The sequence below is a fragment of the Chlamydomonas reinhardtii genome, chromosome 8 (genome assembly GCF_000002595.2).
Source record: "Chlamydomonas reinhardtii strain CC-503 cw92 mt+ chromosome 8, whole genome shotgun sequence".
NCBI lineage: Eukaryota > Viridiplantae > Chlorophyta > Chlorophyceae > Chlamydomonadales > Chlamydomonadaceae > Chlamydomonas > Chlamydomonas reinhardtii.
In genome coordinates this window covers 1,641,622-1,655,072 of record NC_057011.1, presented here as the reverse complement: position 1 = coordinate 1,655,072, position 13,451 = coordinate 1,641,622, and the positions used below count along the sequence as shown (strand labels likewise).

The 13,451-nt window shown below is 65.3% G+C and overlaps 2 protein-coding genes across 2 annotated transcripts in view; one reads left to right on the top strand and one right to left on the bottom strand.

The window, feature by feature from the left end:
* The window catches only part of CHLRE_08g365632v5 (uncharacterized protein), a 5,528-nt gene extending 4,239 nt beyond the window's left edge, over positions 1–1,289 (bottom strand). The window contains exons 1-3 of the mRNA XM_043064921.1: positions 1,033–1,289; positions 541–678; positions 185–288 (exon numbers count right to left, since the gene is read on the bottom strand). Of these exons, the coding sequence (XP_042921922.1) occupies positions 185–288; positions 541–678; positions 1,033–1,215 (425 nt within the window). The 5' untranslated portion in view covers positions 1,216–1,289. The remainder of the gene's footprint in view (positions 1–184; positions 289–540; positions 679–1,032) is intronic.
* Positions 1,290–1,389: 100 nt separating this feature from the next.
* Positions 1,390–13,425, top strand: CHLRE_08g365600v5 (uncharacterized protein). Its single transcript, XM_043064920.1, has 23 exons — positions 1,390–1,620; positions 1,847–1,874; positions 2,235–2,383; positions 2,800–2,896; positions 3,195–3,362; positions 3,782–3,842; positions 4,187–4,267; positions 4,721–4,821; positions 5,062–5,172; positions 5,698–5,809; positions 6,155–6,244; positions 6,525–6,733; positions 7,143–7,712; positions 8,043–8,175; positions 8,567–8,812; positions 9,007–9,062; positions 9,507–9,723; positions 10,068–10,440; positions 10,558–10,672; positions 11,086–11,212; positions 11,782–11,886; positions 12,125–12,259; positions 12,610–13,425. The coding sequence occupies exons 1-23, from the start codon at positions 1,484–1,486 to the stop codon at positions 12,714–12,716; spliced, it is 3,528 nt and encodes a 1,175-aa protein (XP_042921921.1). The 5' UTR covers positions 1,390–1,483; the 3' UTR covers positions 12,717–13,425.
* The last annotated feature ends 26 nt before the right edge of the window (positions 13,426–13,451 follow it).

Genomic DNA, 13,451 nt, shown 5'->3' with positions numbered 1-13,451 from the left:
CGCTTCCCTTTGCTGCCGCCCACGCCACCCCACCCCTCCCCATCCCTCTCCCCTCCCCCCAGCTCTCCCCCCAGCTCTCCCGCCAGCTCTCCTGGCCCCCGCCTCACTTGCTGCCGCCCACGCCACCCTCCCCTCTCCCCCTCCCCTCCCCCCAGCTCTCCCCCTGTCCACCCCCCTGCCTCACTTGCTGCCGCCCACGCCGCGCTCGCCCATGCCCATGAAGCCGGCGCCGGTGCTCAGCAGCTGCTTGTCAGCGGCCAGGTAGGCCTCGGTGATGGTGTACTCGGGCTGGAGGGGAGGGCAGAGGGGGAAGAGGAGGGGGGGAAAGAGGGATAGGGGGGAGAGGAGGGAGGCAGGGGGGCAGGGGAGGGGGGAAGGAGGGCGGGAGGGAGGGGGTAAGAAACACAAGGGATGGTGGTGGTGGGGTGGTGGGTGGTGTGTGGTGGTGGGCGCGGCGCGGTGCGAAATCGCATTCATTCGCCCGCATTCCGTCATGCACAATCCTTCCGCTCCTACGCTCCATCCCCTCCACGCACATACCTTGAACCCCGCCGCCCACTCCTTCTCCACCACGCCAAACAGCCGCTTCTGCAGCCAATCCGCAGTGGCGAAGCCGCCGTGCCCGTCGTACACGCCGGCCCAGGCGAACGGCTCACCCGCGGCGCCGGGGCCCGCCACCTGTGGGTTTGGGGGTTTGAGGCGCGTGTGTGTGTATGTGTATGTGTGTGCGGCGGGGGGTGGGTGGGGGCGGTGGGGGGGGGGGGGGGTGCGACTCTGGGGGATGGTGACAACCCGGATGGGGACTACAGACGAGCATCAGCAAACAGTCATGAACCCTTGGGAGAAGCTGCAGCGCGGCGCGCGAAAGGCCGACGACCGGATGTCGCGGACCATCACTCCGACTTGCAGCGTCCCCGAGCTCTTCCCCTCCACCTGGCTCATGCAGTCTCGTAATGCTATGAGTATCTATGCCCGCACCAGCGCAGGAACGCAAGCGGGAAATGAAGAACCTCGCACAAAAACAAAACTTGCCTTGACATCGAATCGGTCCTCGTTAATTTTGCGAACCGTTCCCTTAACGGTGTAGGCACCGTGGGCCTTGACCACGACCCGCGCGGGCGGTGCCTGCACAGTCGCGGGCTCCGCGCTCGCGCGCACCTTGACAGGGCGACGCGAGCCCGCGCGCATTGCAACAGACTTCTGAGCAAGGGCCATTTTTGCAGTGGGAACGTCTAAAAGCGACTCGGGTGCGACGTTCCAGGACGCGACTTGAGGCAACTTGGCAAGATGGGGCGTTAGGGGTGCACATGCATAGTCAGTCGCAACTGAGCGCCTAAGCAGAGACATTTGGCACATGTACATGCGACCTGCCGGATCATTATTTACGCAGTTTTTGAGCAGGCGAGCTTATCGCCGTGTGCCAAGAGGGCAAAGTGCTATTCCTGCCACGCTTCCACAATTATTTAGGCGGCAGCCCAGCCCGATGGCAACCTATCCAGCAGCGGGACTGCCCGCAACGGACGGCTTGGCGAAGGAGCTGTGGGACAATGTCCAGCACGAGGTGTTCATGTCGCTCCATGACCCGTTTGTACAGGGAATGGCACAGGGCACGCTCGACAAGTGAGTTTTGAACAAAGGAGTAATGATTACGTGGAAGGGGCTTGAAGCTCCCGGCGTTTCGGGCCGGGGGGCTGGCGGCAGAGGCACCGCCGGCAGTACGCCACGCGTCGCCTCTCGCGCAACACAGCAGCTGCCTGCCCCTTGTCAAACCTTTGACCCACATTGCTGCTACACCCCCTGACTTCCTCTACCTTCCTGTTGCTGCTCCATCTGACACGGCTGCCAGGCGGGCATTCCAGCACTACGTGGCACAGGTGCGGCGCGGGGCTTTGGGGGTGGGAGAACAAGGAAGGGGAGGGGGCTTGGATGGCGCAGGACGTCATGCCTATTTCAAACGCGAACTGCGACCCAGAAAAAGCGGGGTGGGGGCTGAGATTGAGACGGGGCCAACCTTCAGAGTCCTCCCGGTGAAGGGTTGCCCTACCTTTCCTCGCCATGTCTGCGCCCCGAGCGTATGTTAGTGAGCTGAGAAACAGCCGCCCCCACTCCTCCTCCTCCCCCAATCCTCCCCACTCCTTCCACTCCGCCACTCCTCCTCCCACGCCTCCTCCTCCCCCACGCCTCCCCACTCCTTACAGTTCCCCCGCCCCCCCCCCCCACACACACACCGCCAGGACGCCTACTTCCTGCACTACTTCGCGCGCGCCTACGGCATCGCGCTCAGCAAGGCGCTGGCGCTGGACGAGCAGACGTTTGAGGACCTGACGGGGCTGCTGCGCGGCGTGCACGAGGAGCTGCAGCTGCACGGCAGCTACGCCGCAAAGTGCGTGTGCGTGCGTGTTTGGTTGGGTGTGTATGTGTGTGTGTGTGTCTGTGTGTGTGTGTGTGTCTGTGTGTGTGTGTGTGTGTTTGTTTGTGTGTGTGTGTTTGTGTGTGTGTTTTGGGGGTGGTTGTGTGTGTGTGTATGTGTGTGTGTGTGTGTGTGTGTGCGTGCGTGTTTGTGTTTTGGGGGTGGGGGTGGGTGGGATTGGGTGGGATTGGGTGGGAAGGGGGCAGTATAAGCGGGGGCGGGGGGAAGAGCGTGCCTGGAGCCCGCTTGAGGCGGCGTGCACGTGTCATACACGCCTGGCTTGGTGGCATGCTGCTCCTGAGCCTGTCCGCCTGTCATCAACAACAAGATGTGGACCTCATCAGCATAGCAACAACCAACAACCCCACGCCACACGCCGCACGCCGCAGGTGGGGAGTGGACATGACGGTTGCGGGCACCCGCCCCAGCGCCGCCACCAAGGCCTACACCGACTTCCTGATGGACGTGGCGGACGCGGGCGGACAGGTGGGGTTGTAGATACCAGCCCAAACTAAACGGGGGTGGGGGTTGAAGATGGGGGCGTGTGCGTCTGTGTGGGTGCGCGTGCTAGAAAAGTGGGAAAGTACAATGGAGAGGGTCCCCGCCGTGTATGCCAACTGCGCAAGCGGTGATCGTGGCTTACACGTGGCGTGTGTCGTTCCACCATCCGGGGACCCCCGCCCTACCTCCCTACCGCAAGCCCCTCCCCTGCGATACGGCGCCTGTTCTTCATCTTCGCGCTCCTCTGACCCTGCCTCCACGCAACCCCTCCCCACCCCCACAGGACGGCAGCGTTGCCGAGATCCTGGCGGCCATGCTGCCGTGCGCCCGCCTGTACGGCTTCCTGGGGGCGGCGCTGGCGGGCGCACACGGCCCGCAGGCGCCTGATCAGGCGCCGCCGTGCCACGACTACTGGGAGTGGGTCAAGACCTACTCCTCCCAGGAGTACCTGGTGGGTGGGTGGGTGGGTGCGTGGGTGGGTGGGTGTGGGTGTGGGTGTGGGTGTGGGTGTGGGTGTGGGTGGGTGGGTGGGTCCCTGTGGGTGGGTGGGTCCCTGTGGGTGGGTGGGCCCCTGTGGGTGGCTGTGTTTGGGAGGGGGTGTGGGAGGGTTGTGCCAGCCCAAACTACACCGAGCCCGATGCAAAAGAGCGAGGAGGCGATCGCGGCCTATGCTGTGGCAAGGAGGGGGGGTGCGATTCGCAGGAAGGAGGGGCTGAGGTGTACTGCGGCTCACGACTGCCACCTTCCAGCCGCGCCTCGCCACAGCCGGTGCGGCACCGCCCCCGCCCCGCTGCCTCCCGCCCCGCTGCCTCCCGCCCCACTGCCCCTCACCCCGCCCCACTGCCTCCCGCCCCGCTGCCTCCCCCGCAGTCGGTGCCGGGTCTGAAGGAGCGCATGTTCGAGCGCCTGGCGGGCAAGGGCGCAGACAAGGGTGCGTGTGTGGGGGATGGAAGCGGTTGCGGTATGCAAAGAAATAGGTGCAAGGAGTCGCTGCCCAACCAGAAAAAGGGGTGAAGGGCTAAGCAGTTATGATTAAATGGAGGAAGGGTTTAGCCGTCCATGGAGTTACGGTACGTTACGTTGGTACGTTGGTACGGTACGTTGCGTAACGTTGCGTTGCCCGCTGTGCGCCGGTGCGCTAGTCCTCCCCCTCACCTCCCCGCCTCCATCCCACCGCCCCACCTCTCCAACCTTCTCTCACCTCCGCCCTCCACATTTCTTTCCCCCCATGTCCTTAAGTAATCATGAATGTAACCCCTTCCCCCCCCCCCCCAGCCAAGCTGCTGGCGCTGTACCGGCGCGCCATGCAGCTGGAGGCGGAGTTCTTCGCGGCGCAGCCCTACAGCCCCCCGCCGCGTGAGTGCGGAGGGGAGGGGGGAGAGGGAGTGGCGGGGAGAGGGGGGGGGCAGCCGGAGGGAGGGAGGGAGGGTGGGGAGGAAGGGAGAGTAGAGAGAGGGAGGAGGGACTGTGCGTGTACGGGATGTTGGAGGAGGTGTGTGTGTGTGTGTGTTGTGTGTGCATGCGATTGGAAGACACAAGAGCCGTGGGCGGGCCCGGCGCGTGCGAGCGGGGTAGTCAGCACGCGAGCCAGTCAGCACGGGCCGTAGCACCCCAGCACATGCAGGCCACCCCACCACCACCACCGCCACCACCACCACCACTGCCCGCCTGTGCTAAAGGGCACATGGAGAAACAAGCGCAAAGACTGTATGTGCGATGCAGCAACGCGACGGATGTTCCCTAAAACTACCCCGCATACCTGCTGCTCAGCTGCCATTTACTTACCATCCGGTATGTATGTGTGTGCAGGCCGCTTCTCGGCCCTGGTGGTGGACTTTGACGAGACGTGCACCGCCCGCGACACCATCGGCGGCCTCATGCGGCTGGCGGCGGCGGCGGCGGGGCAGCCGGTGAGTGGCTGAGCGGGACGGAGGGAGGGAAGAGATGCAGGGGGAATTGCGTCCATGCATTGCGGGAGTATGCATTCATGCTTCATTAGCAAGACGCGGAGTTGTGTGTGGGGAGGTTTCATTGTATGGAATGACGCGCATTTGGGTTTGTGTTACCCGGGACCCGGGCCTAACCGCTTGACCACGCCTGCTAACCCCACCTCACCCGCACCCTCCAACCTGGACCAAACTGTCTTGCAGGGCCGCGCTACTGCCGGCGACGCGGCCTGGGTGTCTGCCACGTCAGCCCGGCTGGCGGACGCCTACGTTGCGGCTCAGGGGGAGCTGCTGGGGAGGCTGCTGCCCGAGGGGGTGAGAGGGGAAGGGGGTGGGGGCGGGGGTGCGGTCAGCGCGCCGTGTCGGGTTTGACACGCCGGGAGGTCGGGAGGGTGGGTGTCGGTTGGGATGGGGTGGAGAGGGGTTGCGAGTTTACGGAGTGTGCCACCCATTGCGCCGATCCGAAACTGCCGCATGCCAAGTAGCCAATGCCCGTAACCCGCATTCTCTCCCTTCTCTGCTTTCTGCCCGCTTCACCCCCTCCCCGCCCACTCATCCTTCCACCTAATACCCTTTCCCCCATTCGCATTTAAGCATTTAAGTAGGTAATGCCCATTCGACACCGCCGCACGCGAAGTAACCATTGCCTGAAACCCCCGTTCCCCACATTCTTCACCGGCCCGCTGTACCCCCTCGCCGCCCCTCACATTCGAACCCCCGTTCCCTCCCCACGCGCCCGCCCGATAACAACCCCGCTGCTGTATTGTTCCTGGCTACGCCTTCGCGTCTTAGCTGATCATGTCTGTACCCCGACCGCCCGCCCGCCCGCCCGCCCGCCAGGCCCCTGACGCAACCTGCTACGACGCCGCCGGTCTGGAGGCGCTGCTGGCGGCGCTGTCGGACTTTGACGCCGCCATGAACGGACCCGTGGAGGAGTGCGGCATCCTGAGGGGTGAGGGGCGGCAGGAGGGTCGGGTGGGGGTTGCATTCGTGATTAGTTAACGGAAGTAATAGACGGTAGACCATCTTGATGAACAGCAAATCATGCTCGACGATTGGGGGCGGGAAGGCGTGAGCGGGTGGGAGGGGGCGGCAGAACGGGCGGCAGGAGGCTCGGGAGGAAGGCAGTGGGGACCCTAGGAAGGGGCGGGAACGCTGGTCCTTGCGTTGGCAAAGTGGGGAAGGACCAAGCCACCGTCTTTGGGTGCGGGTGCGCGTGCGGCGTCTTGCTGTGAGCCGCTAGCTCGGTGTGTTGCCACGTGTTGCCGCCTGCTTGTGGTAATGTTCCATCACGCAGGCTCAACAGCTGCCGAGGTGGCGGCGGCGGGTGCGGGGCTGCAGCTGCGGCCGCAGTGTCGGGAGGTGCTGGCGGGGGCACTGGGCCGAGGTGCGTGCGTGTGTGTGTGTGGGGGTGGGAGGTGGTGGGCGGCTGTACGTAGTGCGTACTGATTACAGTTGTGGGGGAGTGTACGACTGTACGGCTGATTGTTGTTGCGCCTGAAAGCGAACGCGGGGAGACCAGGTGTTAAGGGCTCGAGGCTGCGATTACGGCTCCGATGCACTCGCCGTCCGTGTCCCGTTGGTGCCGCACAACCGCTTGCTTGCAAACAGGCACATGCACACTCTCGCCCAACCCCGCTGCCCGCCCCCGCCCCCGCCTCGCGCAGGCATCCCCGTGCACGTGCTGTCAGTCAACTGGTCCGACGTGTATGTGGGCGCGGCCCTGTCGGCCGCCGCCGGCAGTAGCAGTAGCAGCAGCAGCGGCAGTAGCAGTGGGGCGCTGCCGGTGCGGCTGGCGGGCGAGGGGGAGGCGGCGGCTGCGGCTGCGGCGGCTGCTGGGCCGGCGGCGGTGGAGTTGCTGTGCAACAGCCTGCAGGTGGTGACGGGTGGCCGGGAGGATGTGGAGTTTTGAGGGGGAGGGCGATTGGGGGGTGGGTGGGTGATTGGGGGGAGGGCGGTTGAGGGGGGGGGCGATTGGGAGGTGAGGAGCGTGCTGGAGGGGGAGGTGGAGTGGGAGGTGGAGCGGCAGGGGAGGAGACGACGATATGCATGTTCTGTATCCTTGAAGCCTTAACGCAACCTCGCACCCTGCTTCACCGGCATCCGTGCACCCCCGATGCTTGATATAAGCCGTTCACACGAGTAGTTTGGGCTGGTATCTACAATCCCCCGCCGCCCGCCCCCCGCGGGCCTTCAAGTGAATCTTAAATCATCATGAATGTAACCCCCCCCCCCCCCACTTCCTTAACTAATCATGAATGTACCCCCCCCCCCCCTGCCCTCAGCTCGACGGCTCCGGCCTCACCACCGGCGCGCTGACCAAGCGCGTGCAGAGTGCCCGCGACAAGCGCGCCGCGCTGGCGGAGCTGCGAGCACGCCTTCCTGCAGCTTCCACAGCGGCGGCAGCGGCAGATGGATCCACGGATTCTGGATCCAGCAGCAACCCGGCGGCGCTGGTGTACGTGGGCGACTCCACGTCCGACCTGGGCGCGATGCTGGATTCGGATTTCGGAGTCGTAATCGGATCCAACGCGCTGCTGCGGCGCGTGTGCCGGCGCTTCGGGGTCCGGATCCTGCCGCTGGCGGCGGCGCCGCTGGATCCGCGCCGCGTGCCGGCGGGCACGTTGTACGAGGCGGTTGGCGGTTGGGCCGAGATCCGCGCCTTCCTGTTTGGAGTGGAGCGGCCCGGGGAGGCGGCGGCGGCGGTTGGCGGCTCTGCCGCCGTGGCGGCGGTTGGCACGGCGGTTGGTACGGCGGCGGTTGGTACGGGCGGTGGCAGCGCGTCCCTGCCGCGCGTGCTGAGCATCGCTGGGTCGGACTCGGGCGGCGGCGCCGGCATCCAGGCTGACATCAAGGTGGGTGGGTGGGGAGGGTGGGTCAGGTAGGGCGGCAGTCACGCCGTACGGTCCTGCTGACGTGGATGCGGTGCCGCCTGGTCGCCGAGCGCAGTGCAGCTCCACACACGTGTGTGTTGGGCGCAGTGCAGCATCAGGTGTGTGTGTTTTGGGCGCGGTGCAGCTACAAGTGTGTGTATTGGATGCGCTGGAGCCGTCAAGAGCAGTTGTCGGCCTGGAGTGGGCTGGAAATCCCCGCCCCCACTGGGAATGGCGCTAAAAACCCGCCCCCCACGGGGCCTACGCCTTCACTTCTTAGATAATTATGAATGTAACCCCCAACGCACGCAGGCGATCCTGTCCCGCGGCGGCTTCGCCATGACCGCCCTGACGGCGCTGACAGCACAAAACACACACGGCGTGTCGGCCGTACACCCCGTGCCCCCCGACTTCCTGCGGCGGCAGATTGACGCCGTACTGGGCGGTGAGAGCGCTAGCGGGGGGCTGGGGGTGGGGAGGCGGGGTCTCTGCAAACCCAACTTCAGAGCCCGCGAGGGCCCGTGAGCAAGGCTCTTGGGGGTTCTGGTGTTTCCCTGTCCGCTGCACTCACCCTTCCCCCCGCACACACACAAAGACACGCGCGCGCCGCTCCCTTCGCACTTGTTAAGCATCTGCCCTTGCCTTCCGTTGGGTTCTGGAATGAACGACCCCCGCTTCTCTCCCATACACACCGTTCGCATGAATGGCTGCCCCCACCCCCTCCCCCCCACATCGGTAACAACGCGTCTACTATGCTACTGTACCTGTCTACGCCTTCACTTCTTAAATAATCATGAATGTAACCCCCCCCCCACACACACACACACACCTCACAGACCTTGGCGCGGACGCGGTGAAGACGGGCATGCTGCCCAACGCCGAGTGCGTGGCGGTGGTGGCGGAGGCGGTGCGGCAGTACCGCGGCGCCGGGCACGCGCTGCCGCTGGTCGTGGACCCCGTGCTGGTGAGCACCAGCGGCCACGCCCTGGCGGAGGGCGGCGCGGCGGCGGCGCTGCTGCGGCAGCTCATCCCGCTGGCCAGCCTGGTGACGCCCAACCTACCAGAGGCGCAGGCGCTGCTGGGTGCGTGGCGGGTTGGGCGGGTTTGGGAATTGGGAGGCTGACCAATGATAGCTGATGACTTGGACTTTGCCGCCGCTGCCGCTCACGTCCCTGTGTATTTCTGCGCCTTAACGCGGGGATGTGCGTGCGTGCGCGTGGCCCTCGTGCCGTTATGAGTGAAACGGATGTGCACGTGTGTGCGCGGTGGTCCCCAGGCGGCGAGCAGATTGTGGACGTGGAGGGCATGCGGCGGGCGGCCCAGCAGCTGCAGGTGGGTGGGTGGTGCATGGGGGGGGGGTAGACATGGGGGGTAGACATGGGGTAGGTGGATATGTAGGGTAGGGATGCTGGAGTGGGGACTGCATGGATGGGGTGGATACCGGACTATCGGTACGGTTGGGTGACTGGGGCGGGCGGGCGTTGGGCAGGCACCGGTCTTGCACTGCCGACCGACGGGATGCACGGGAATGTACGGGAATGTACGGGAATGTACGGGAATGTACGGGAATGTACGGGAATGTACGGGAATGTACGGGAGTGGGGCAGCTCTGTTGTGGGCTCTGTTGGGGAGGCGGCCGGGGCCTGGGACCTTGGGGGGCCGGGTGTAACCCGACCGGGGAGTCCACACCCTTCTTAATCCCTCGCACCTCGTCTTATGACCCTCGTCTTGCCCTCGTCTTGCCCCGCCGCGCCACGTCACCCCCCACTCCCCAAGGCCATGACCGGCTGCGCCGCGGTCCTGGTCAAGGGCGGCCACCTGCGCCCGCCGCCGCCGCCGCCGCAGCCAACCGCCAACAGCAACGGCCATGATGGCGCCGCTGGATCCGGGATTTTGGATCCTGTGGCCGAGTCCGTGGACGTGCTGTATGATGGATCCACGCTGCACGAGTTCCGCGGCCCCTGGATCCACACAGCCAACACGCACGGCACGGGTGAGGCCGCCAGCCGTGCTGCAGCCCGTTATAACCCCTATTGCCCCCGCCATCCCCTGCTCCTGCTCCTGTGCCTGCATTATGCCCATGCTTCTCGCGCCATTGCCGCGACGCTGCAATTCATTCACGCCGCCGTGCATTTATGGCCCACACCTGCACCTGCTCCTGCACCTCCGCCGTGCCTACGCTTCTCGCGCCAACGCCGTGACGCCGTACTTCCGTCGTGCCTCCCCGGCTGCCACCCCCCCCCCGCACACACACACACAAAACACAATCTGCAGTACAGCCCAGCACATTTCCAGACACAACCGTAACGCCCTTTTACCCCTTCCCACACCCCCCAGGCTGCACGCTGGCCTCCGCCATCGCTGCCGAGCTGGCCAAGGGCCTGCCGCTGCTGCCCGCCGTGGCCGCCGCCCGCGCCGCCCTGCTGGAGGCCCTGCGCGCCTCCGCGCCGCTGGCCCTGGGCTCCGGCGTGCAGCGCCCCTTCCACCACCTCCACATGCTGCCCGTGCTGGCGCCCGCGCCCGCGCCCGCAGCAGCGTCTGCGGCGGCGGCGGCGGCGACTGCCGGCGTGTCCATCGCGCCGCCTGCGGCGCCGGGGGCGGGGTCGGGGGCGGGGTCGGGGGCGCTGGGCCGTGTGGATCTGGGTTTGCTGACGCGGCAGCTGCGGCTGTATGCGGTGACCGACCCGCACTGCAACCAGAAGGCCGGCAGGTGCGGCCTCAGGGGGGGAGCAGGGGAAGGAGGGGGCGGGTGGTGATACTTTCTGAACCCAACTTTCCACTCACACATGGACACACCACACTTTCTCACGCCCTCACACAACTGCAGGAGCCTGCTGGAGGCTGTGACGGCGGCGGTGCGCGGCGGCGCCACCATCCTGCAGATCCGGGAGAAGGACATTGACGGCGGAGACTTCTTTACGGAGGCGGCGGCGGCACTCAAGGTATGGGTCGGGCTCTTTGTGTGTGGTTTTAGGGGGGTTTGTAAATACCACCCCAAACTAAACCAAACCAAGCTAAACTAGCGGAGCACAGGCAGGGAGGGCGGTTTATGTGCCCGAGCCCAGCGAAATAGGTCCCAATAGTCAAGGAAGGGGTATGGGCGGGGGGGGGGGGGGCAGCAGCTGAGAGGGTAGCAGCTGAGGGTTGGCAGCTGGAGCCTGGCCTGCTGAGGCCTGGGGAGAGTGCATGCGAACGGGGAGCGCCGTGAACACGCACGCTTACACGCCACACCCAGCCACGGCAATCGCTGCATGTCGCATCCATCACGTGCACTGCAGTGAAAATGCTTACGACACATGTGCTGTACTGACTTGCACTGCCCTGTACGGGCCTGTACGGGCCTGTACCGCCTCAGGTGTGCCGGGCGTACGGCGTGCCGCTCATCATCAACGACCGCGTGGACGTGGCCCTGGCGGTGGGGGCGGAGGGCGTGCACGTGGGGCAGTCCGACCTGCCGGCAGCGGTGGTGCGGGCCATGATCGGTGCGTGCGTGTGTGTGTGTGTGTGTGTGTGTGTGTGTGTGTGTGTGTGTGTGTGTGTGTGTGTGTGTGTGTGTGTGTGTGTGTGTGTGTGTGTGTGCGTGTGCGTGTGTGTGTGTGGGTGTGTGGGTGTGTGGGTGTGGGTGTGCGTGTGTGGGTGTGCGAGCGTGCCGGTTTGGAGGGGGTAGCCGTTCATGGAGAACGGAGTGATTGATGAAACAGGAGTATGAAGTGCCGACGTCCAGTAGGAATAGCAGGCACATACCGGGGTCTTGAGAGGAGGGCTGTGGGAGGGGAGGAGGGGGAGGTGGGGAGGGTTGTGGGAAGCTGAGGAGGAAAGTACAACACGCGAGGAGGGGAGGGGAATGGAGCCGAAGGACAGCGGAGAGGAGGGGCAGGAAGAGGAGGGGCACGGGTTTAACCCCACCAGTTCCGGCAGCACGGTGATGATCGGGCACGGCCTAGTGCAACCCAATCACACGGCACCTCACCACCTCACCTCATCCACGGGCCACTCTCCCAACCCTGTGCCATGCCCCCATCGTTGCATTGTGCTGCTGCGGGTGCTGCAGGCCCATCCCGCATCCTGGGTGTGTCCGTCAAGACGCCCGAGCAAGCCGCCGCCGCCCGGGCCGCCGGTGCCGACTACCTGGGGGCGGGGGCGGTGCTGCCCACCGGTGAGAGGGGGGGGCTGTGGGGGCCGGAGGGCGGGGCGCCGTACATGCGTGTGTGTGTGTGTGTGTGTGTGAGTATAGGTGTGTGGTCATGAATATGGCATGCCGGACGAGTGCCGGGGGCGGGTTATGGGTTAAGGCAGGAGGGCTGCGGTGCCTGGGCCCCACCTCACTAGCGTACACACGCACACGGCCTCCTTCCCTTGCGTTGATCCAATCCACCGCACGAATGGTCCGACAGGCACCAAGGACACGGACGTGATCGGACTGGGCGGCCTGGAGGCGGTGGCGGCCGCCGCGGCGCCGCTGCCCATCGTGGCCATTGGCGGCGTGTCAGCCGCCAACGCGGGAGACTGCGTCAACGCCGGCTGCGCGGGTGGGTGGCTCGCAGGAATGCGGGGGCGCGGGCGCGTCTGTTCTACTCGGAACCCTTGACTCCTTTCTTCGGTCTGCATACACCCGTGCACTCCTGCTCCCTTGTCCTGATCCCAGCGCCACTAGACCCCACAACCAATCCCCCTCCCTCTTACTTCGAGAACTCGTTTCCGGCCTTTGGCTCCCATGCTACACCCGCCCACTCATTCCCCAGTGCAACACTGCGCCTGTGCATCATCGCCGTCGTCTGAACTATGCATGTGACCCCGCTAGCCTGGCTCGGTCTGGTTTAGCTTGGGCTGGTACTTACAACCCGCCACCCAAACACCCCCCCCCCACACACACACACAGGCATTGCGGTGGTTTCAGCCATCTTCGCACAGGCCGACGCGGAGGGCGCGGCGCGGTCGCTGCTGGCGGCGGTGGATGAGGCACTGGCGACGAAGCAGAAGCGCTAGAGGAGGGAGTGCTGGCGGCAAGAGGAGGGAGTGCTGGCGGCAAGAAGAAGAAGCGCTGGGAAGTCTGACCGGGGGTTGGGGGGCTGTCAGGCGACCCGGCACCATTGCCTGAGGGCTGGCCAGAATACAATGGCTGTGGGAGTGCTGGCATGTGCAGCGTGTGAGTGTGTGTGTGGGTTTGGGGATTGGGGGATGAAGAGTGCTACAAGAGGTGGAGGTTGAATGGTGGCGGTCACCGCTTGGGATTCGGGGGGTGGCGCGTGTCCATGCGAGTGTGTGCCATGCCAGAGTGTGCACGGCAGTGGAACACACGTTCGAGCGGATTATGCGTGCTATTGTGGTGACGCCTTGCTTTAACGGGGAGCAAAGCAGCTTAGGCCCGTATGTGATCAGCCACTAGGGTAGCACGAGGATGAGACGCAGGTGTGGTTCTTTTGGCTTGGTGGTCGCGCTGTGTGTGAGCTCGGCCAACAAGCCAAGGCCACCGGTGAGACTTGGTCTTGGTGTGGGCAGCGGTGGACAGGGAGGGACTGGGTAGACGCCTGCGGCACACGCAACCGTGCGCGACAGCGCAGCCGTGCGGGCGAGCGAGTACTAAAGAGCAACAATTATCATTTGCTGCTGGACAGGTTGCGCGACACTAGTCCGCTGAGTAGCCGTCAGTTGGCGCCAGGTCGCATGCAATGGGATTCGGATTTCAAAGGCTTTTCACCGTTTCCAGGCCCCTCAGCTTGT

Excerpts from the sequence above, each read along its gene's own strand:
- CHLRE_08g365600v5 (XM_043064920.1), top strand. The coding sequence starts at position 1,484 with ATGGCAACCTATCCAGCAGCGGGACTGCCCGCAACGGACGGCTTGGCG. Across the intron at positions 4,822-5,061 it reads CGGCGGCGGCGGGGCAGCCG|GGCCGCGCTACTGCCGGCGA; the intron begins GTGAGTGGCTGA and ends ACTGTCTTGCAG. Across the intron at positions 10,673-11,085 it reads AGGCGGCGGCGGCACTCAAG|GTGTGCCGGGCGTACGGCGT; the intron begins GTATGGGTCGGG and ends GTACCGCCTCAG.